Source organism: Cotesia typhae, unplaced genomic scaffold (genome assembly GCF_013202065.1).
Source record: "Cotesia typhae breed Kobodo isofemale line unplaced genomic scaffold, CoteBio_Ctyphae scaffold_13, whole genome shotgun sequence".
Classification (NCBI taxonomy): domain Eukaryota; kingdom Metazoa; phylum Arthropoda; class Insecta; order Hymenoptera; family Braconidae; genus Cotesia; species Cotesia typhae.
In genome coordinates, this window is record NW_027423774.1 from 399,669 (window position 1) to 423,715 (window position 24,047).

At 31.7% G+C, this 24,047-nt stretch overlaps 6 protein-coding genes across 9 annotated transcripts; 2 read left to right on the plus strand and 4 right to left on the minus strand.

Moving 5' to 3' along the window:
• The first annotated feature begins 444 nt into the window (after positions 1–444).
• On the plus strand, positions 445–4,829 carry Ythdf (YTH domain-containing family protein). 2 transcript variants are annotated; one of them, XM_074254193.1, is made up of 5 exons: positions 445–1,153; positions 1,273–1,297; positions 1,501–1,620; positions 1,705–3,668; positions 3,758–4,829. In XM_074254193.1, exons 1-5 carry the CDS (start codon positions 1,118–1,120, stop codon positions 3,809–3,811), a joined length of 2,199 nt encoding a protein of 732 aa, XP_074110294.1. In that variant the 5' UTR covers positions 445–1,117; the 3' UTR covers positions 3,812–4,829. The 2 variants fall into 2 exon arrangements, with proteins under 2 accessions (XP_074110294.1, XP_074110293.1); XM_074254192.1 differs by having other exon boundaries at positions 1,501–3,668.
• On the minus strand, positions 4,097–7,266 carry LOC141534684 (EF-hand domain-containing protein 1). Its single transcript, XM_074254199.1, has 5 exons — positions 7,158–7,266; positions 6,815–6,954; positions 6,435–6,754; positions 5,900–6,363; positions 4,097–5,836 (listed from the first exon to the last, which is right to left on the minus strand). Exons 1-5 carry the CDS (start codon positions 7,203–7,205, stop codon positions 5,015–5,017), a joined length of 1,794 nt encoding a protein of 597 aa, XP_074110300.1. The 5' UTR covers positions 7,206–7,266; the 3' UTR covers positions 4,097–5,014.
• Positions 7,267–7,320: 54 nt separating this feature from the next.
• Napi-iii (Na[+]-dependent inorganic phosphate cotransporter type III) lies at positions 7,321–11,488 on the minus strand. The gene is made up of 6 exons (XM_074254204.1): positions 10,985–11,488; positions 9,398–10,442; positions 9,116–9,322; positions 8,700–8,910; positions 7,963–8,609; positions 7,321–7,775 (listed from the first exon to the last, which is right to left on the minus strand). The coding sequence occupies exons 2-6, from the start codon at positions 9,599–9,601 to the stop codon at positions 7,545–7,547; spliced, it is 1,500 nt and encodes a 499-aa protein (XP_074110305.1). The 5' UTR covers positions 9,602–10,442; positions 10,985–11,488; the 3' UTR covers positions 7,321–7,544.
• A 138-nt stretch (positions 11,489–11,626) lies between these two features.
• Positions 11,627–12,746, minus strand: LOC141534703 (cytochrome b-c1 complex subunit 7). The gene is made up of 4 exons (XM_074254231.1): positions 12,592–12,746; positions 12,427–12,477; positions 12,174–12,340; positions 11,627–11,837 (listed from the first exon to the last, which is right to left on the minus strand). The coding sequence occupies exons 1-4, from the start codon at positions 12,632–12,634 to the stop codon at positions 11,760–11,762; spliced, it is 339 nt and encodes a 112-aa protein (XP_074110332.1). The 5' UTR covers positions 12,635–12,746; the 3' UTR covers positions 11,627–11,759.
• A 494-nt stretch (positions 12,747–13,240) lies between these two features.
• Positions 13,241–16,978, plus strand: Pabp (poly(A) binding protein). Its single transcript, XM_074254194.1, has 3 exons — positions 13,241–14,148; positions 14,665–14,975; positions 15,331–16,978. The coding sequence occupies exons 1-3, from the start codon at positions 13,956–13,958 to the stop codon at positions 16,720–16,722; spliced, it is 1,896 nt and encodes a 631-aa protein (XP_074110295.1). The 5' UTR covers positions 13,241–13,955; the 3' UTR covers positions 16,723–16,978.
• A 408-nt stretch (positions 16,979–17,386) lies between these two features.
• Positions 17,387–22,718, minus strand: LOC141534696 (solute carrier family 25 member 32). Of its 3 annotated transcripts, none has more exons than XM_074254221.1 (7): positions 22,361–22,718; positions 22,010–22,240; positions 20,317–20,470; positions 19,964–20,216; positions 19,773–19,886; positions 19,541–19,686; positions 17,387–18,387 (listed from the first exon to the last, which is right to left on the minus strand). In XM_074254221.1, the coding sequence occupies exons 2-7, from the start codon at positions 22,164–22,166 to the stop codon at positions 18,267–18,269; spliced, it is 945 nt and encodes a 314-aa protein (XP_074110322.1). In that variant the 5' UTR covers positions 22,167–22,240; positions 22,361–22,718; the 3' UTR covers positions 17,387–18,266. The 3 variants fall into 3 exon arrangements, with proteins under 3 accessions (XP_074110322.1, XP_074110323.1, XP_074110321.1); XM_074254222.1 differs by having other exon boundaries at positions 22,010–22,216; positions 22,296–22,718; XM_074254220.1 differs by having other exon boundaries at positions 22,010–22,718.
• Between the last annotated feature and the right edge of the window lie 1,329 nt (positions 22,719–24,047).

Here is a 24,047-nt window from a genome sequence, read left to right on the forward strand (position 1 = left end):
CCTAAGAATTTTTTTTTTTCACACTGAAAGTCATTTTAAAAAAATTTTATTTTAAAATAAAAATGTATAAAAAAAATTATCTCCTACCTGATTCTTTCAGTGTCATTATTTTTTTTTTTATTTCTAGCGGGAAAAAGTGTTTGCCCATCAAACATTACGCAGGTGTGTGCGTGTGTTATCAGCTGTCAACAAAGCGATAAAAAATATTTGGTAAAAAGTTTCCAGGTTAATAAATAAAATAAATAAAATGTTTTTTAAGTAGGAATTTTTTTGGAAAAAATGAAAAGAAAAATGGCGACACAAACTAAAAGATTTAAAATGTGAGTAGTTGTTTTATAAACCTATAGGTGGTAGGTAGATCGGGGGTCAGTGCACGTCACGCAATTATAATACCTCTGACTCCAGAGTTTCTGTCTATCTATTGGGTGATATATATAGTGTGTGTGTGTTGTGTGTGTGTGTATGTGTGTATGTGATTCTCGGTAATAAAAAATACTATTAAAGATATTAAAAAAGCATCATTCTCTGTATCGGCGTTAGCAAGTGGTCCCCGTGACACTAAAAACAATAGCCGCTTAAAGAGTTTAATAGTTGGAGCGTTTGTCAGCGTAACATCAGACATACAGTTAAATAAATATATATCACTTGATTGTGAATAAACGGTGGAAGAAAAAAAGAAAAAAGTAGTACCTAAGCCGGGAGGGTTGAAGCGAGACCCGAGATAAGACGTTTAATAACGCTGAGAGAGCTGGAGACAAAGAGTGCGTGTGTGTGAGTGTGTACATTAAAAGTAAAAGACCTTGATGTGCATTGCCACTGCTACACAATTTACAATTTACTATTTAATCTTAAACTTATTAAATACTTAGCTTAAGTATTCAACTACCACTGCCAGGATTTATCTTCGGTCTCCTAATTGTCATATTTATTATTTTTTAATAGCGCTCAATTATTTTGGAAGCCCGATTTGGAGCGGTCAAACTCCAGCCGGTACTCCAATCCATTTTTGAGGCTTCTCTGGCATCACAGTTTAATAATTTAATAATTATCCGGCTGTTGGTTACCTGGACCACTATTATCCTCGTTATTACGGGGTGATTGGACCAGGAGGCAGGTTATGTCAGCTGGATTGGCAGGTACTGTGCCAGATCAGGTTAGTTTGTCGTCCAGAACAACAACGTCATTCTCGTTAATCATCAACCGCTTCTAAATATTTGGAGAATCCTTGCTGTATAAAGATTTTAATCTGTTTTTACATGCTACGTAATGCAGCGGATGAAAGGACAAGCAAATCAGAGTAAGTTTACAAACTCATTGTTTGTAATTCTCTTTTTTATTCCCAAGTATTTATAGAAAATTATTATTATTATTATTATTATTTTTTTTTTTTTTATACGTCAAGCGGTTCACACGTCTGGCTAAATAATAAAAATTTTATTTATAGTACAGTTACATTAATTAATATAATTTATTTATTGCACTAATAATTAAAATTTACAGCAAACAATGGTCCCAAGGAACACCAAGCAAGTGATCATGGCGGGGACGAGTCAAATTTCGATTCATGGCGAGGAGGTAACAACACGCAGCACCACTCAAACTACCCAACAATCGGTACCGGTGAGCCTTATCCTTACTACACCAATACGTCATTTCAATATCAAACATTTGGAGCAGGCGATGGTACCTGGTCTAATGGGACAGATCCAGTTGCCTTTTTATCAGGTTACGGCGGTCAAATAAGTCACGATGCTTACGGAGGTGGTATGGACCAGATGTTTTCCACGGCAACCGGAGCAGGAGGAGGAGGGTTCAGCGGTTTCGGGGCCCAGCCAGCCTTCAACTACTTCCCAGCCGGAAATGGGGACTTCAACGCCTGGGGGACGCCCAGGAAGGCCCGCTACGATGAGTACTATCCCCAGCCTAGAGGCAACGACAACTACACCGAGATGAAAATCGAGCAGGGTGTCGCCGGTCTATCTTTAGGATCCGGTGAGCAGCTCCGTCATGAAATGTCTTCCCAGAGCAAGACCGAGCCGAAAGAGCAGCGGAAAATAACCTGGGCGAGCGTTGCCAGCCAGCCGGCAAAGCCAGTTCCGCCGGTCTCCACCAGCCAGGTGATGAAGAAGAAAGCCGGCATGCCCCCACCCCCTATCGTTCCTGGGAAACACAATATGGATATTGGGACTTGGGGAGAGGGCAAGTCTTCAGCTCCGCCTCCAAAGGCTCCTTTGCCGCCTCAAATTCCGCCGCCGGTTGTTACTCCGCCGGTTATTCCAAGACAGAGACCGACTCCGCCGCCCAGTTGGAAGCCTTCTTCGCCTCCACCGCAGCCACATCCTGGACCCCATCAATTACACGGTCCAGGACCTCAATTGCTGCATCCAATGTCTCAGCAACAGCCTCAACAGCAGCCCCAGCCGCAGCCACAGCATCGGCCTCAGCCTCAACAACAACAACAACAACAACAACAACAACAACAACAACAACAACAACAACAACAACAACAACAACAACAACAACAACAACAACAACAACAACAACAACAACAACAACAACAACAACAACAACAACAACAACAACAACAACAACAACAACAACAACAACAACAACAACAGCAGCAGCAACAACAACAACAACAACAACAACAACAACAACAACAACAACAACAACAACAACAACAGCAGCAGCCTCAGCACCAGCAGCATCATCAAGCTCAACAAAATCATCATAATCAGCATCAGCATCAACAGCACCAACAACAACATCAACAACATCCACACCAGCATCAAAATCAGGCGCCACCGCCACCACCACAACAGTATCCACCGCATTTACCACCTGGTCCTACGCTCTCACACCCAGTACTCGATGAACTGAAAGTTAAAAATGACTACAACCCTGGAGAGTTTGATCAGACAGCACCGGGTGCCAGATTTTTTGTTATTAAATCGTACTCGGAGGACGACATCCATCGGTCAATAAAATACGAGATTTGGTGCAGCACTGAGCACGGGAATAAAAGACTTGATCAGGCATTCAAAGAGGCTAACAGAGATGGAGCACCTTTGTATTTATTTTTCTCGGTGAATGGCTCGGGACACTTTTGCGGCATGGCACAAATGGTCTCTTCTGTGGATTACCACAGCAACAGCTCGGTCTGGTCCCAGGACAAGTGGAAGGGCCAGTTCCGCGTGCGCTGGATATACGTCAAAGATGTCCCCAATACTCAGCTGCGTCATATCAGATTGGAGAACAACGAAAACAAGCCGGTGACTAACTCACGGGATGCACAAGAGGTCCCCCATGCCAAGGGGGTACATGTACTCAAGATTTTGCACACGTATCGGCATACTACGAGTATTTTTGATGACTTTGGTCATTACGAGAGGCGACAAGCTGAAGAAGATCAGCGCAAGGGGCCACCCCCAGGCGCCATGCAGCATCACCAGCACCAGCATCACCAGCACCAGCAGCAGCAGCAGCAGCAGCAGCATCAGCATCAGCATCAGCATCATCACCATCACCACCATCAGCCGCCTCCTCATCATCAACAGCATCATCAGCAGCACTCACCGCCTGCTGGGGGGCCACGCGGACGGCCTCACTCTCATCACAATGATTCGAGAGATCATCAACATCCTCAACATTCGCATCATCAACGCAAGGTTAATTTTTTTTTTGTTTAATTAATTTTCCTTTTAATTATTGTAATAATTAATTTTTTTTTTTTTTTTATTTTATTTTTTTAATTTAGGAACATAATCGTGATGGACGTGGAAGAGGACGAGGAAATTCTTCCCGTCAGTAGCAACGGGCTTTTTAACTGATGCTGTTAACAATTATAAATAATTAATAAAAAGAACATGAAGATAAATATTGAATGATAATTGAACAGATAATCATGATGATGATGAAGGACCATTTACTTATTATCTCAATTACACAACAGGATTAATTCGTGGTATATATACATATACATATACATACATATATAGATCTATATAAATATAATGAAGTAATGTACACGCATCGCTTATTTGCAACATCGACAGTTTAAAAAAAAAAAAAAAAAAAAAAAAATAGGTTTGAAAAATATTTAATAAATCAGTTTTATTAAAACTCAGTGTTGAATATTAAATTTGATTGAGAGGTTTTTAAATATGAATTCTCAATCATGTGTGACTTTGGATAAATAAAAATGGTTTTAAAAATAATTATTAAAATAAAATAATAATGAAGAAGAAAATATTATAATTATAATAAATATAAAAATAAAAATAAAAATGGAATGATTATGAAAATAGATTGAGACAATGTCTCTCGTAAAGTGGACAGTGAAAAATATTATAAAATATTTAAAATTCAGTGCCTACGGCCTCTTGGGACGAATCGCTACTGGAAATGATTTTTAATTAATATTGAATCATGTTAATTACATAATTAAAAATAAAAATAAAAAAAAAAAAAATAAAAGTATTGATCGGTCTTAAGATCGTGCTAAAAAAAAAAAAACTAAAAAATCATTAAAAAACAAATAGTCTGTCAATTTTTATTATATTACTATATTTTTGTTTTTATTGCTTATATGTTATTGTACTGAAAGAAAAATGATACACTTGTACACCTACTGAACTATAACATGATAACAGACTATATAATGTATAAATTTGAATTATACCTGTGAGATATGCAATTTGTTGTTTACTCACAATTTATTATTCTTGTCTTGTTTAAACGTGCAAACAAATTTTAATTACGATTACTCCGATGCATGAGAAATAAAGAAACGATTAAATTCATTGAATAAAACTAGATTATTAATTAAATATTTTTTTATTTTAATATATATTTTTTTTTTTTTCCTAACAATTCATTTATTATAATCTATATATTATTAAGAGAATAAGAAAAATTTTGTGTCCAAAAGCTAATTAAGATTTAAAAAAAATTAAGCCAAACAATTTTTGTAATTGTTATAAAAATTTATTTGTCAAAAAAAAAAAAAAAAAAATTAATTATTGCAAAGTACGGGAACTTGATCAGCCCAAGAAATTTGTCTAGTAGAACTAGGTTGATTTTCAGAATCATCACCCGAGTTAGTCTGAAAATTTTCAATAATTCTCTGCGCTTGCGGAGGATCCGCGGATTTAGCAGGATAAATTGGTTCTTGTAAGTGCAAGTATTCCATTTTATCCAAATCAGATTCTCTGATTAATTCATTACCAGAAGTAGCTTGATTATCAAAATAATTCTTTATATTATCAGCAACATAGGTGGAAAATTTATCTCTGTTAGCTTTCACGTATTTGAGTACAAATAAATCAGCCCCAGTGATTACAAACCTGTGATTAAAAATATTTATCTCTGCTCCAATAAAAAAATCCTCAGGAGTGTAATAAACAACTTGATCATTGTCAGTATCAGCTCGATAAATTTTACTCTTGGGTACGAGCATTGCCGCCAAAAAACATCCACCCTGATGTCCAGAGTTCCTTTTATCTATTTCAGTTATTTTTATTTTCCCATCACTGAGACTGTACTCGAGAACAAACTCACGGTCTTTATCTTCTGGGTGCACAGCAATCATGCTCACTAAGTATCGAAGTTTTTTTGGGTGATTAAATATCTTCCTTATCACATCTTCTTTATTATTTTTCTTAATTTGTCTTTGCGAGCGTCTTCTTGCTTCCGAGCTATGATTATCATTATCAATTCCCGCCGACAGTCTTGCCGGCTGTTTAATATTAAGCATTTCACTGTAATACTTCCTTGTGAAATTATCGCAGTCATAAAGATAAAATTTACGACCGAATATAAAAATTGTTTCTCCAATCTAAAAAAAAAAAAAAAAATTAATTAATTAATTTCACTTCAAACATTAAATTAAAAAACTGACCTTTAAATCAGACGGCGAATAAAAATCACCATCTTCATCTCGTTCCATGTAAATACTCGGAAACGAATTAGGAACATCGCTCCAATTTTTGGGAACCTTCATCCTCTTCAACAGTAATCTTGATGGGTCTTTTCCATAATTAGTCGCCTGAATTTCTCTCACCGCGATGGTGTCATCCGTCAAAAAATACAAAATCTGATAGCGGTCGTCATTCCAGGTCGCGTCGAAGGTCAAAACCATCCCGTCAAACTCCAAAAATCTTCGTCTTGGGTCTCCGAAACCTGGACGAGTTCGTCGGGTTGCTGATAATGCTGCTCGTGAAGCATTTTCTTTAGCGACACGCTCTTGGGTGTAAGAGTCCGGTGGTGGAGTCTCTTTTTCTCCTAAATCAATTCCCTGGCTTCGCATAAATTCTTCAGTGAAGGTATCACAGTCCACCGTGTGATAAACTACTCCATAAATTGCTAAAATTATAATTATAATTATTAATTGATATTTTTACAACAATTTCATTAGATAATTAATGAAAACATACCTAAATCAATGCCAATATTTAAATCTTTCCAATGATAAAACTCGCCGTTGAGTTTAGGAATTTTACCGCGCCTTACCAGCCTACCCTGCTTAAAACCCGCATTGTCAACCGCGGGCTCCATAACTGACATTGTATTATTCTCAAGAAAATAAATAATATTGACATGACGTATCCTGTGATACTCAGCCGGGGAATTGGGAACACTTTGGCGGAAAAATGCCTTGAAATTCAGACACTTTTGAGCGTACAATACATAATGAGGTATTACTTGACGATAAGCGTATCCTTTTGATCTTCCGTAAGTCAGTGACGGATCATATCTAAAATTTATCCAATTATTAATTAAATTAATTAATTAAACAAACTAATTATTTACTTACATAACTTCATTAGGGGACTCCTGGGCGTAAGCTGATGACTTTGAATCGACGGGACGTCTTCCCGTTCCAACACTCGAGTCACTAATAATTCTATCCGCATTTGAGTAATTTAATTTTTGTTTAAGTTTGTGATCTTGATTCTGAGTAAGTTTATTTTTTAATTATATTATAATTTCAATTATTTAAAATGATATTGAATTTTACAAATACCTGTCAATTTTATGATACTGATAAAAAAAAAAATTTAATTAAATAAATAGTATGAAAATTAAATTAGGTGACAAATTAAAAAAATTGACAGATGTCTGGAAATTTAAAAACAAACGTTTAAATATTTACTTACTAAATAATTTTGAAAGGAGTACCCAGGTATCAAAGGTAAATCCGCCATAGCTTAGTCACAATCTTACATTTAGATGTTTACTCTGACAACGGGTATTGATCGTTGCTAAGGAATAATTAATATTAATATTAAATAACAAAATTGTGTTTTTGTCAAAATAAAACAGCGTATTTATTTAATACAACCTCTAATATTATTCAAACAATTAATTATTTAATTATTTAATATTAATAATTAATAATATATATTATGGCGCGATATTGACAATTTAAGCGACCGCAGTGGGCGATGAGCTTTGCAATAATAATTATTAATAATAATAATAATACTTATGAGTAAATAAAAATAATTATTTAATAAATAATGACCGTTTCTTCAAAGTTATTATCACATTTCTACAATTTGTTTCATAGCGACCATGCACCCAGCCGAAAGTAATCCTGCAGCTGGGACAGTTATCAGCCAGGCGAAAGCGATGTTTCGGAAGAGTGTCCAGGAAACTCCTTCGCCGCCCCGTGAAGCCCAGCCTACGCAGACGACGGACCCGACCTTGCAGTGGGTCGTTGAGACAGGCAGTCCAGCTTTGCTGGCTAAAAGAACTGTCAATGCTGCGCCGACCTAAAAAAATTAATACAATTATTAATTTTTTAAATTATATTAAAATTATTTCAACAATTAAATTACTTTATTTTCATGGCTAATTTTAGTATCATAAAAAAATATCGATTATGCAGTTTACTAATTTAAATGACTTATTTATATTAAAATTTATTCTCAGATCAATAAAATACGAAAGAAGACGTACTTCGATAGTGAAACCAGTAGTGGGTGTAATTTTAGCAAGGTCCTGACCCAGAGTTTGAATGACGCGCCTACCCCAGATCCACAATCCAACAGAAATGCCGACTCCTCCGTAAATAAGTATCAGCAGCGGTGTCTCAGTCTCTTGTTTAGCAGATCCTTCAGCGTAGACAGCCCAGAGACCTATAAGGGGTCCAATGGCGTTGCTGACGTCGTTACCGCCGTGTGCGAAGCTCCCGAAAGCCGCGGTGAGCACTTGGAGGAAGGAGAATAATTTCGCTACCTCAGGATTGTCTTCTGTGTGATTTTGGGTGTCTACCGGATCGGTGATGCCCTCGTCGCAGATCTCAGTTCCGCCGGTTGTCAGTAACAGAGGACTCGCACTATTATTTTCTCTAAGACCTGGCTGCTCACCAGACTTTGCTACGTTGTTGGTGGTATTTGTCGGGGTCTCGGTTATCACCGACAAAGGCGTTGTTTCTTTTTTGCTGTCACAAGCCCCGAAGCTCGTCGGGTCCAGAGCGTTGCTCAGCATTATCCGGCGACGCTGAACCGGCACTACAAACACCAGGACTATCAGGCCGGATAATAAACCTGCTACCAGGGCTGCTACTCCGCTGATCCACTTAGGCAAGTTGTCCATCATCAATACTGCGCAAATGTAAATAATTATTTTTAATCTTCAATCCATTGATAAATTCAATAACTTTAATTTAAATATAAATTAAGAGAGTTAATTACGTTTTGGTCCATCCAAAATAACAGATAAAATATTAACAGACACTGTGAGGCCATAAAAAATTGGCAGGACACGAAAACCTCGTTCAAGGGGCATTCTAGCGTTTAATATTGACTTTTTTATCAACCAGAATAATAATACTGATACAATTCCGCTGAGTATTGGACTCGCGAACCATGATCCAGCTATATTTAATAAGGCTATCCATCTTACCTATAAAAAAAAAAAAAAAAATTGTAAATATTTTATATCGTTTTATTTATTTATTTATTTATTTTTTTTTTTTTTTTTTTTAACAAACAAATTTGTTTTAAAAAAAAATAGGATTTTTAATTTTATAAAATTTCTAAATTTCTAAATTAATTTTAATTTGAAAAACTATATTATTTAATTTTTATTTTGAGGTAAAATAACTTACGCCAGCAGTACCTCTGCATACAAGTGAAAAACCAACAGTCGCACCAACAATTGAATGCGTACCAGAAATGGGTAGTCTTAATGCTGTAGCTAACAACAACCAAATACCAGAACCAGTGAGACTACACAGTAAACCAATCATAAATTCTTTTTCAAATCCTTCGTACAAACCGACGTCCAAGATTCCCTTTCTCATTGTATCAGACACCTGAAAATCAACACATGATTAATAATTTCTTCACAATTGAAGAAATGTTGATAAAAAAAATTTTCAGACGAGTACCTTATAACCGATCAACACAGCTCCGGCTATTTCGAATATTGTAGCTAGTATGCATGCCTGAAAAATAGTCAACACTCCTGCACCGACACTTGTTCCAAAACTGTTAGCAACATCATTAGCTCCGATGCCAAATGCCAATATAAATGCTACTATAAAACCAACAACTACCAGCCAAATGAAATCAGGATCATACTGTTCAGTCATTATTACTCACTAATTATTAATAATAAAAATAATAATAATGTTTTTTATTATCTTGTTAGTTTTGATCTCAGTAGTAGTAGTAACTCGTAGGTTCTTTAGTTGTAAATAACACTTTTAGCAACTCACTCATCCAATTATTATTATCATTACTGATTCGGTAACTTTTTATTTTTATTTTTATTTTTATTTTTATTTTTTTTTTTTTTTTTTTTTTTTTTTTTTTTTAAGTTAATTCCATTCGCCCAGTCATATTTTTTACAGTGTAAATATAATTAATATATACACATTTGTACATGTATCATATATACATTTATATGTACATGCAGAAGCAATTAAAGGTCTATACCATGTCAGACCAATTGATAAGAATAAGTTAATACAACTTATAAAATAATTAACAATATGATAGGCTAATCATAAAGGAAATTATTTTTAAAAAAAATTTATTTATACTTTATATCTTGAAGATAATAAAATCAACTCGGTATTAAATAATTTGTACATAAAAAGGAGGTAGTTTATCGCCGTAGCACCCAAATTCACAAGCTTCATGACTTTTAATCGTGTTATTTCAATTTGTTTTATCGTTTCTTCCTTGTTAGGTTTATTGGTTAATAAAAATATATATGTATATGTATATGTAATAATTAACGTGGTTATTTTTAAGTATTTCTTCTTCTTCTTCTAAGATTTTTTAATAATATTGTTATTGTAATTTAAATGTCGAGTGTTTACAAGACAATTTGTCTTCTAATTTAGGCACTGATTTTATTCTACCAAATGCCATACGCTTCATCATATTCTTCAATACTTTTATTGATCTTCTCTTCGTTTTTTGCATCTAAAAAAAATCAACACATTATTAGTATGCACTCAATTTATTTAGACAATTTATTGAGACAATAATAAAATTAAAAATGGATTAACCAGTTTTTAATTACAGTTCTTATTCAGGAGATTGCAACAGTGGAGCCAATTGACATTTTATCGACTATTGAGTCATATGTTCAATTAAAAAAAAAATTATATCAAATTAAACTTATTTATTGTCAACTAACGCTAGTAAATAATAATTAATTAATGTCGAATCATTATTACTGCTATTTATGCAATAAAGAAAATCAATTAATTTAAACTTTTAATTAAACTTACATGATTCTTTTTAAAAAAATTAATTTAACTAGAAATTTGTAATAATTTATCAATTTTAATATATTTTTGATGAGTTGAAAACCGCGTGGTAATTTATGGGGATGAATGCCGGTGAAGGACATCTAGTTAACTTCTGGCATTTATTTAAAAAAAAAAAAAAAAAAAAAAAAATTAATGTGAATTAAAGTAGTAAAATAATTATTAGTAATTAATTGATTAAAAAAAACTTACTGGTATTTTGGTTTTCATACTCTTTACGTCGACACCAGGTCCTTTTGAATATCATCCAATTTTAAAATTAACAAACGGAAGAAATTTAATTATTACTAAAACTATTAACAATTAAATAATAAATATTTATGCACTAAATTGACCGACTGATTGCAATAATAAATATTAACAATAAAATCTAATAAATAAAATGGACTCGTCTCGATCGTACTTAATTTTCTAGCGTGTATTATAACTCGTGATAATCCAGATGACTGAGATTTTTCGAGAATGTTGTTCGTTAAAATTTCCAGCCCCCGAAGGATTGAAAAATAAGACGGGGTGCCGAAAATAGAGATTACGCGAATGCGAGGTTGTTATTGATCGTATTCCACTCACTCAGCGAGCGTGTACAGGTATTTCCAACCCTTGACATATTCTTTCTACACAGCAACATATTTGATTCGGCACGTGTTCTCCATTTCCTGCTGCCTATTTTTTTACCTACATATACCTATATATTTCTTCAGTATAAATATATCCTATCAAAGCCTGGATTTAGATGCTAACTGCTGATTACCATCAATTACCATCACTCTATTAAATCTTACTGCAATCAATTGTCTGATAATTACTGCGCTAATGATTGACTAGTAAAATGAATTGAAAGATTTAAATTTTTATTTACATTTATCTTCAATTCAGTGTAATATACATTTAAGCGGGACAATTATGCTAATTATTTTTATTATTCATCTATTATTTATTCAATTAATTCATTTTAATTATCCAATACTTATTCTGCATTCCATTCTTCTTTTTCTTTTATCTCTTTTCTTACTTCATCCAAGTATGGTTGCAAGTAACGGACATCCTAGTAAAAAATTTATTTTTTATATTATTAATTTTAAATAAATATAGTACTGAAATAGATATTTAACAATTTTAAAGATTTCATTTTTAACAAAAAAAAAAAATCTATTCATAATAATAAATAATATGAAAATTAATTTATCAGATATTTAATAATTTTTCTAATAAATAAATTACTGCATAAAAAAAAAAATTGAAATTTGGAAAATTTAATTTTTTAAAAACAATTTAAATAACAAAAAATTGTTAAATCTTTTCTGATTTCAATGACATTAAATAAAGATAAATTATTTTTAATTATTATTAATGATAAATGTCAAAAATAAGATTGTCATACTTCTTCCCACTTTGTCCATTGTTCTTTAGGCAATACAATTTTCTGGCAACTCAATTGCATTGCACGAACGATCCGGAATACTCTGGCATCCATAACATCTTCGGGAAGGCGACGTAACGCTTCCTTTACATCTGGGGATTCATAAATACAGTCATCGTGCATCAGACCTATAAAATAACAATTTTAATAATAGTTACCTCTATTCAAATTTTAACTGGTAATAAAATCTATCAACCAATCTTTAATTAATTACCGTATTGATTGAAACGAGATTGGTTGTAGACCCATTTTTTCAAGCCATCACCTGAAAAAAACAAAATTCATTTACAAAATTGTTGCATAATAAACTTTAATGACAATACGTCATATTTTTAGAAATTTCGTTAGAAAAATAAATATTTTAAACGTGAATAATTACTTATTAGAAAGCGAGCAACTTTGGAACCACCGTTAGCAGCCATAATTACTTGATTTTAATGACTATTAAATTAATTTTTTTCCGACTTGAAATAATTTCACAGAGTTTTACGAAATACCTGTTTTGAGGTTAAGAGATTTAACGCCATCTTCTGAAATTTTGCGCCATCTGGTGGAATAAATAAAAATTAAATTATTTAGTTTAAAAAATGAAATCAGTAATTGTCATTTTGTCAAAAAATAATTAATAATTAATTTTTCTGAGTGATAATCATTAAATTTCTTTATAATAATAATTAATAAATTATTTTTAATGTTAAAAAATTAAACAAAAAAACGCGGGAAAAATAAAAAACTATCGTTTTAGTTCATATGTTTTAACATTTTGTTTTTGTTTTTGTTTTTTTTTTTTTTTCATTCTAAGTGATATTTATTTAAGTGAATAATCGAGTTATTAATTTAATTAGATTAAATAAATTATTAATGGCTAGTGATTAATTATTAATAGGGTTATTTATTAAAATAAAGTGAAATAATTATTTAAAAAATAAGTTTGGAGGCCGCAAGCGCGGTAGGACTAGTTACAAAACGCGTAGTAAACGTAATCCAGCGGCTGGTATATAAAGACGGTTAGGAAATATTCCGCTGCCTCTTCCTCATCAAAGAGTAGAGTTGTTTTCACGCGTGGTTGTTGTGACTCCTTATTTTATTATTAAAAAATAGGTCACACAACCCACTTTTTATTCGTGAATTAACTCTTCTAAAAGTTTATAAAGTCTTAAAAAAAAATATAAAAAATATAAAAAAAAAAAAAAAAAAAAAAAAATCCAAAAAAATAACTTAAAATAATTAAAACCAAAAAAATCGCAAAACGTAGAACGTAAAATAAATAAAGTAATAATAATAAATCTGCGAACAACAACTCAGTGGACAAGAAAAAACGTAGTAACGTTATTTAAGTAACAAGAAAAAAAAAGGCCGTGTAAGTGTAGTACGACGACGTTAAAATTGGTAAATATATATCAATAATAATAATAATAATAAGCAATAATTATTATTGCTATCACCATTAAGAGAGGAAAAAATATAATTGTGCTTGTGGAGTAATTTGTTGGGGAAAATCAGCAAATCAGGAAAAGGCGATTCAACACGAGCCATATTGAAGCATCGAATATAGACGAGAAGAGGCCATTTTTTTTTGCTCCCACCTCGAGTCACCGAGTCATTCAGTTCCGCTTTGAACTCGGCTTAACCAACATCGTTGACTGCTAACGTGGTTAGGACCGTTACTGATTTTTTTAACTTTTATTTTTTATTATTACATTTATTTTCACGTTGATAAGAAGAAATAAAAAAAGGATCACGATGAATCCTGGTGCACCGAATTACCCGATGGCATCGCTTTACGTTGGAGACTTGCAGTCGGATATTACTGAAGCAATGCTGTTTGAAAAATTCTCATCTGCTGGTCCTGTTTTGTCTATTCGCGTATGTCGCGATGTAATTACTCGGCGTTCTCTTGGCTACGCCTACGTTAATTTTCAACAGCCTGCTGATGGTGAATACTAATTTATTATTCAATTATTTTATTTATTTTAGATAAGATTATATTTTCGGCATGTTGATGGCTTCCATGCCGTTTGGAGGCCGCCATTTTGAATCACTATTCAGTGTCGCACGCACACGCCACCGTGGAGCTAAGCACGTGCACCGGCCACCATATTGAACACATGGTGAGGCTAAAGAAGCCTGTTAGCCATTTATAATTTATTTAAATTTAATTATTTATATTTTATACTGAAATATTTATTTATTTATTTTTTTTTTTTAAATTAAATTATAAATTCCATAAAAATGATTCATTGCAATAATTTTTTATTTGTCGCGTTTAATTCCTTTTGTTATATACTATATAATGTTAATCTTATCTTGAAAAATTTGTTGAGTCATAATCCATCGCCACGTTGTGTATTAATCTGATACAGTATTTTAATATTAACAATGATAATTAATTAATTAATTAATTTAAAAAAAAAAAAAAAAAATGAAAACTGATGTATGATGAATTTTTTAGCCGAACGTGCATTGGACACTATGAACTTTGATATGCTTAAAGGACGGCCTATTAGAATAATGTGGTCACAACGTGATCCATCTCTCCGTAAGTCTGGAGTTGGTAATGTCTTTATCAAGAACTTGGACCGTAGCATTGATAACAAAGCTATGTACGACACTTTCTCAGCGTTTGGTAATATTCTCAGCTGTAAAGTTGCTCAAGACGAGACTGGTGAGTCCAAGGGTTATGGATTCGTGCATTTTGAAACTGAGGAAGCTGCTAATAAATCTATTGACAAGGTCAACGGTATGCTGTTGAACGGCAAAAAGGTAAATTTTATTATTTAATAACTTTGTTAGTATCTACATTATCAATAGAACTGCAATTGTGATTCATTTTGTTCTAATAATTTACCAGAATAATTTAGAATAAATTATTATTGGTAATGATGATAAATTCACGCGTCTAATATGTCGATCAGTCAATGTAGAGGCTAGAAATAGCTGAACCCACTATATTTACGTGCCGTCATAGAAGTGGAACAATGCGCTGAAGTGCTGTCTGTTTTTTTTTTTTTTAACAATTAATATTTTTTAAAATAAAAATTATTTCCATTTAATTGAAATTTTAAGTCGCCATAAAATCTTGAGCTAGTAGTGAATGAAATATTTATCTTGATTTCAGGTCTACGTTGGCAAATTCATCCCGCGCAAAGAACGTGAAAAGGAATTGGGCGAAAAAGCAAAACTCTTCACCAACGTTTACGTGAAGAACTTCGGTGAAGACATGACCGATGAAAAATTACGGGAGATGTTTGAGAAATACGGAACCATAACTAGCCACAAAGTTATGTCTAAGGACGATGGTAAATCGCGAGGATTTGGATTCGTCGCCTTTGAAGATCCAGATGCAGCGGAGCAAGCAGTAATCGAGCTTAACGGTAAAGAAATCGCCGAGGGTAAATACATGTACGTCGGTCGCGCCCAGAAGAAAGCCGAGCGTCAGCAGGAGCTGAAACGCAAGTTCGAGCAGCTAAAAATCGAGCGACTCAACCGTTACCAAGGAGTCAATCTATACGTTAAGAATCTCGATGATACCATCGACGATGAACGCTTGCGCAAGGAGTTTACGCCTTTCGGAACTATAACTTCCGCTAAAGTAATGTTGGAAGACGGTCGCAGCAAGGGTTTTGGATTCGTGTGCTTCTCCGCTCCGGAGGAAGCCACCAAGGCGGTGACCGAGATGAACGGACGGATCGTAGGAACCAAGCCACTGTACGTCGCTCTTGCACAGCGAAAGGACGAGCGTAAAGCTCACCTGGCTTCGCAGTACATTCAGCGAATGTCTAATCTCAGGATGCAGCAAATGGGACCAATGTACCAGGCTGGAGGCGCTGGAAGCTTCTTTGTGCCAACTTTGCCCCAACCTCAACGTTTCTACGGACCCGCTCAGATGGCCCAAGTACGCACGACTCCTCGCTGGTCGGCTCAGCCGAACCAAGTGCGTCCCAACGCTCAAGCAGGCAGCACCGGATTCGCCACCATGCAGGCTCCATTCCGCGCAACTCCGCGCGCCGCCACTGCCCAAGCCGGTGCGATGAGAAACGCCATTTCCGCGAGACCCATCACTGGAGGACAGCAGCAGCAAGTAGCTGGAGCCAACATCCAAGGACGCTCCATCAGCGGAACCAATGTCGGTGTTGCTCAGACTCAGAGTCGTCCTCCAAACTTCAAGTACAATATGAACGTTCGTAATCCACCCCAACAGATACAGATGCCTCAGCCAGCTCCAGTTCAACAAGCTGTCCACATTCAGGGTCAGGAACCTCTCACTGCTACCATGCTGGCTGCTGCTCTTCCTCAAGAACAGAAGCAGATGCTCGGCGAGCGTCTCTTCCCGCTTATCCAGATGATGTACCCGCAGCTCACCGGTAAAATTACTGGTATGTTGCTCGAGATTGATAATTCCGAGTTGCTTCACATGTTGGAACACAATGAATCGCTCAAGGCTAAAGTCGAGGAAGCCGTCGCCGTGCTACAGGCTCATCAGGCCAAGCAAGCCGTCAAGAAGGACTAAATCCACGCAGCTTCGTTGCAGAATAATAATAATAATAATGAAAAATAATAATTCTATTCTGATAATATTCCTTAATTCTGTTGAAACTGATTTTTTTTTTCTCAGGATTTATCAGAATACAGGAAACTTTTCGTCCGTCGAAACGATAATATGACTCGTGATTTTTTTATGATGGTTAACTTCACTTTTTTAGTTTTTGTATTAATGATTCAATTTATACAATTTAAATAACATATTTACTTGTGAAAAACTTTCACCGGTGATCCGTTATTTTTTTTTTTTTTTTTTTTTTTTCCATTCAGCACTCAAACAAATGATTAATATTTTCTTTACTTTCTTATTTGGTTAAATTATAACGGGCGAATTTTTTTTTTTTTTTTTTTAAATGAAATGAAATGAAATAAAAAAAATAGAAAAATGATAATGTTTTTCAGAGAAAAAAGAAAATGTCAAAAAAAGAGCAAAATAATTTTTTTCATTTTCATTTTCATTTTGTCCTTTTTTCATTTTCATAATTTGCGAGACTCTGGGATATTTTACAAGTTTTGTTTTTAATTTTCAATTATCTGGAATAAAAACAGTACATGTTTATGTATTTCTTTAGATAATAATCATGTTAGTGATAATTGAAAAGTTTAAACAATTCCACTGGAAAGTCGTTGAGGTGAAATTTATGAAAATGAGAAAAGAAAGAAAATGGTAAAAAGAAAAAAAAAATAATAAAAAACCATAAAACGTAAAAAAAAATCGCAAAATAATTAAAAAATACAAATAAATGAAATGAAATGAAACAAATGATACAATTTACATATGTGACTACTTTTGTAAAATTTAATGTTTAAAAAAAAAAAAACAAAAATGAAAAAAAAAAAAAAAAAAAAAAAAAAAAAAAAAAAAAAAAGCTGTTAATTGCGAAGATAAAACAACGATTGTATCTGTTTTTTTCTTCATGTTTTATGAATAATAATTTTTCCTTTCAAAAATAATTTTTATCTTTTTATTTCTTCCCAGATAAACTCTTTAGTTATATTAAAATTAATTTAGCATATATTAAATAATTTTTTAACAAATTATGACAAAAAAAAATTTATATGTGATTGAATATTTTCAAAATTTATTGCTACAATTTTTTGAATTACATTCACCAGTAAACATTTTCCTTATTAATTATAATTACTTATTTAATATTGATAAAATAATACCAATATTTGATTTAATACTTGGACATATGCTATAATTAATTAATTAAATGAGACGATTTTCTTCAGACATCATGCCAGCACAGTGTCATTGAATCAAAACATTTTTAATTAATTAATTTAATTTATTAATAAATTTAAGTTTAAACCTCCGTGGAAACTTTACATAATAATATCGACGAAATGCATTTGAATTTTCAGGTAAAAAAAAATTATCAACAGTTGAAATGCTTCCTTAAATATAAATCAGACTTTGATAGCCTCGATGAAAAGAATAATAATTAAAAAAAAAAAAATTATTGAAATAAAAAAAATGATTTATTAAGTTCTTGGAGTCCATTGATTTTATTTTTTCAGAAGAAACTGAGAGACATTCTCGTACACAAGGAAGGTGATGATTGTCGCAGGAGTAACTCTTGTTAAGTTGACACCCAAACCCTTGTAAAATCCTCGCCAGCCTTCGCGCCTGTAAAACCACCGCAACACTTTCGTTTATTTTTGTCCTATTTGTTTTTTTTTTTTTTTTAAATTTATAATTAAATCTAATTAATTTATAAAATTAACCAGTATGATTTTTTAATAAATCAAAAATTCACCTGGGGTTTCCACGGAGATAATTTTATATTTTTAAAATTATAAATAAATGGGCCTGCCATTAAAATATTTTTTAATCTCAGATTTCCAATTAAAAATTCAAGTTACAAGTGTGAATTAAAACATCAATACATTGAAAAAATATTATATTATTTTTAAAATGCGCCTCATTAGTTTAAAACATTTAAAAAAGCCATTGAAATTATTTTGATATAGTCTTCGGTACTTTTATTATTATTTATCGTGATATAAATAGTGATTTGATATACTGAGATGTTTAATACAATAACAATATTTTGTTTTTTACCGTTTGCTTTCATAAATAAATTTGTGCTATTATTTACAACTTGAAGAGACAAGATCTTTAAATCAACACTGATAATTTTAAATAAAATTTTTTTATAATAATAATTACTTGTAATAAAATCAATTAATATTTATGATTTTTCATTGTGTCATTATAGATCTGTCATTACAAGTCAATTACATTTAGTTAAAAATAATTTTTTACACTTAAAATAAAACATTTTTGAGATTTTCATTTTCTAAACTCGTCTTATTTAAATAATTAACTTATTGGCTTAAAAAAAAAATATTTTAAGCAACACGATTTTTATTATTATTTAAATAAATTTGGCTTTTGAATAAAATTCATAGAAAACAAATTATAAGTACCTCTATTAATTTTTTTATTCTTAAGATTGTTAAAAAGAAAAAAAAAAATATTCAATAAAATAAGAATTTCTTTTTATAGAAATTTTTGAACAAAAAAAAATTATTGCAACCTTGGAATAAAAAAATCATAGTACGTAAGCACTGGAATACACTTGAAAAATCAAAAATAAAAATAAATAAAATAAAAAAATTTTTTATATAAAATAAAGTTGAAAAATTATCAATGAGTCATGATAACCATTCAACTACCGGCAAAATTTTCGTATATAATAAGAACTAAACAAATGTTTGGCGTGACGTGAACAAGGTAAGGCGACAAGCCTTTGTAAAAACCACGAATTCTTTCTGACCTCCAAGTTTGTTGGACACAGTCCCATGTGCCGCGATAATCATGATGATGATCTTGCAGACGAGCTCGGACAACTTGATAAGGGTACGTTGTCGCTGCAGCTATAAATTTTGATATCGCTGCAAATACTATATACTCCATATTACCCTACAAAAAAAAAAAAAAAAAAAAAAAAAAAAAAAAATTAATTCATAAATAATTTATTTAATTTATTTAAAAAAATAAATGCTTACTAATTTACTGTCAATTGGCATGTTACGATAGATATTATATTTATTTTTCATTTCTTCGTACGTCATAAATTGAATAGCACCATGAGATACTCCGAATACACCGGGAACGAAGCCCTAATTAAATTAGAATTCAATTGTTAATAAAAATTATTTATAAATTATAATAAAAATAAATTAATAAATATTTATACTTTGTATAAGCCTCTCATTCCTTCAGTTCTGTAAATTTTTCCAAGAGCATCTATCATTCCTGAGTAACGCTTCGACTCGGCTAGTTGGACATCAGTGTTATACTGTAGACACAGTCGTGTTTTCACCACCCATATGGGATTCGTTATTAATAAAGTCAATATACCAGCTTCTGATGCTGCCAACATTTGCAGCGATGGTCCTAGTGGTTTTTTTGAATTCCCCCTTTGCAGCCATGTCTTTATATTGTTATAACTGTAATTCAAAATTTTATTTATTTATATTTCACAAGTCACAGTTAGCTAGTCAATAATAAAATAAATTTTTTTAATTATTTGAAGACAAGAATACTTACAAAAAAAAATATAGACCCCAGGAACTACCAGAGCCTAAAACATTTGGAGTAACTCCTCTATATAGGCCACGCACTCCATCAGATTTAACAATTTCAGTCAACGCATTTCTCAGTCCAGTATACTGCGGTGCTGTTTTCGTCAGTCCATCGTTAACTGTAACAATAAATTATCAACTATTATATCAGTCAATAATATTTTTTAAAAATAATCTTATGGTCCTATAGCTGATAGTAAATTCTGTGAAAATAAAATAATTGGGTAATTTTCTGACGCAACAGTGCCGATTATTACCAAAATATTTGATTATAAGCCAGCATATTATACGTTTATGTAAAATTTATCTTATTGACTATTAACTAATTCATAAAAAATAACTTAAATTAAACAAATATTTTTATCAGAGGAACAAAGTTCACTGGGTTCATTATAATTAATCGATTTATCAATTTCATTCAACACATTTTCGATGTCCCGATTAAAATAATCAGTTCATTAACATTTTAATAAAAATCTCGAAAGATTTTATCTTTAATTACTGCATTCTTTCATAAATAAATAATTAACTATAAAAAATAATTTAATGCACCAAGAAAAATTAATCCAAGCTGTTAAAACAAATGGGACATCAGCCAATGGTTTATTCTTGGTGTTCATTCTCTTTTATTTTCTTGTTCTTCCTGCAATGTTCTACATACTGACGTCATTAATGATGAAACACACTCTATATATATTTGTATAAATGTCTATGTCTTAATGTGCATTTACATGTATGCACGTATAAATACACGTGTGAGATAATTATTATCTACAGTAGTGTTCGACAAATGTCACTATCAAAACTTTTAAAAAAATAATTAAACAAAAGATTATTGAAAAACAATTATTGTAAATACATATAACAATAAATAAATAAATAAATAAATAAATATAAAAAAACTAAATTATATTTATTCAAGTGTTTTGTTTGTTTAAGATTAAATCAAAGTGACGGAGAGAAGCATATTGTTTAATAATAAAGACTTTAGGTACGTCCATGACCGTCAAAAGTATTAACGGATTTCGCGAAGTTTCGCTTTCATTGTTCACGTGATTTGTACGTAACATTTAAGTGCTTTTACCTCTCTAGATATTTAAATTATTCATTTAATTTTCATATAAATTTTTCTTCAGGTTTTAATTATTATTTTATTATCTTTGGTTGAATAACATTCAAGCTATTTACAGTTAAATCGATTCATGGTTTTTCCACTGACCTTCAATAAAAAAAATAATAATAATATTAGTGTTAAATGTTTCATAATTCAAACATGTTTGTAAGAATTATTATATATATTATAAATAATTCTGTTAATTTAATGAGCTAATATTGTAATATTAGCAAAAAAAAAAAAAATAGACACCTGACTATTTTTAAATATTATTATTGTTAATAAAAATTATTAGTGCAAATTTATAAAAATATTTTTTTATTGATTTATTATAAAAATTAAAAATTGTCAAATATCAGCTGATTTTAGTCTCAAAAATTATAGTTACAGCTTACTTGCAATAAAATATAAATAATGATACTAAAATTAACAGTTATTTGCCTTTTTTTTTTTTTTTTTTTTTTTTTTTTAAATAATTTATTTAATAAAAAAATTTTTAGTATTATTAACTTACTTTTAATGAAATAATAAAAATAATACTAACCAGCAAATCTTATTTTAATAAGATCAAGTGGATGTAACATGAGGGTAGAAACGACACCTCCCGAAATGCCAGCAACAAAATGCTGGTAGTGAAAACTATTCATAACAGAACCAAAGGACTTGGTGCCAGGTGTGGTGGTGGATTTTATGGTGGTCATTGCTGCTGTTGCTGAAGATGATGATGATGATGGGACTGGATTACTGGTCTCTTCAGTGGATATCAAAGACTTTGCTGTTTTTATCAAAGTATTTGTTATTGAAGCAGCATGATATTTAGCATTCGTTACCTTAGACACGTTTTTTTCATTAATAATATTTTTACTACAACTGTCATCAGAAGCATCTTTATCACCTTTACTAGCAATATTTCCCGTTATCTTGTTGCATATTACTGGATCTGGTTCAGGCACCGTTTGGCTGATGGCTATCTCGCTATGGGGTAATTTAATTCACTCCGTGGTCACCACGGAGATTGTTGGTTTTTTTTAGTTACTTATTTTATAAGCAGGCTTTGATTTAGAGGCTGTTAGTTTGAGTAATTAAAATCAAGTCGCGTACAATCCACTTTCTGCAACACGTTTTTTAGTTCACTCGCAGATCAAATTAATTATGATGATAAAATAATTAACTAACTCGAAATTGCAGATGTGTATTGCGCACGCTGATCGCCGCCATACTAAAATTTCACGCTTACTTTTACTTGTCCATTGTCTCTTTGTTCACTTGTCACTACGCGAATCAAACTCAGGTTAGTTAGAAATTCTGAGGCTCAAATTTACCGCGCTTGCGCTTACACTCGCGCATGCGCGTCGAAATCAAAATAAACGCTCAACAATTAAAATTAATTTAGTTAAATATTTTTTTTGTGTTAAATAATTAAAAATTAACTCAAAAAAGTGTTAAGTATTTAACATAAAAATTTTTAACACAAAGTTTTTTGATAACACTGAAGTTGACAGATATTAAAAATTTTTTTAGAATTTTAGAGAAATTAAATTATTAAAAAAAAATTAATTCAAAAGTTTCACATGTGAAAATTAATAAAAATTACAAGTGAAAATTTTTAGAAGCATTTTTTTATTGTAATTAATTTGTTAAAAAAAACGGACGTTATTTTTCCGCGTCTCAACACTTGAGTTTAGTATTACTATACATTAGGGCTGTCCAATTTAGCCGGTTAAGCCGACTAAAAAAGTTAGCTAAGCTAATTAGCTAAAAGCTAAGCCAGCTAAATGGTTAATTGAATATTTTATCAAGTATCTATATAGAATATTTCGAATAAAAAAATTAAATTTCGTAATATTAAAAAAAAAAAAAAAAAAAAAAAAAAAAAAAAACTTTGTGGTTATCGCAGTGAAATTTACGATGAAAAAAATCGCGGTCTATCTCATATTATATCCAGTATAAGTATCAATCATTATCAAGCGAAGCAGCTATAAAAAGCCTTCAGATCAAGAACATCATTTCTCAGAGATTTCTGATAGATCACGTTCTCAGATTATGTTAAACCTCAATATAGTATTAATATCGTATGAATTTTAAAAATGAACTCAGAAATTCGATAAATATATGAACGTTGCTGAAATAAACTGGAAAATAATTCAGCTTTTGGCATCAATTAACATGAATTTGAATATTTTAGTCAGCCCAAATATTTAACTGAAATAGCATTATATCCTCATTCAATGAATGTCATTTACGATTTTTATTTATTCGATGATTTTAATACCTTTTATTGTATATTTTTTATCGTTTCATTTTTTGTTGTTAATAATTGAATGTACATAATCACTTATTCCAAAATACAAAAAACAACCGTGGTACTGCGATTGTTTCCACCCTTATTTTTTTTTGTCCACGTTCCGTGAACATGCGCTGGATGAGTTTCCCAAACGTGGCTAGACTTCAGTTGCGCTCTGCCATTCGAGCTGCTATTACGTTGGAATATCTAATATTCGTATCGCAAAATCTAACAATACACGAAAATTCCGATAAAAACTTAAGTTATCCTAAAAATAGTAAACAAGATGTATTATCGA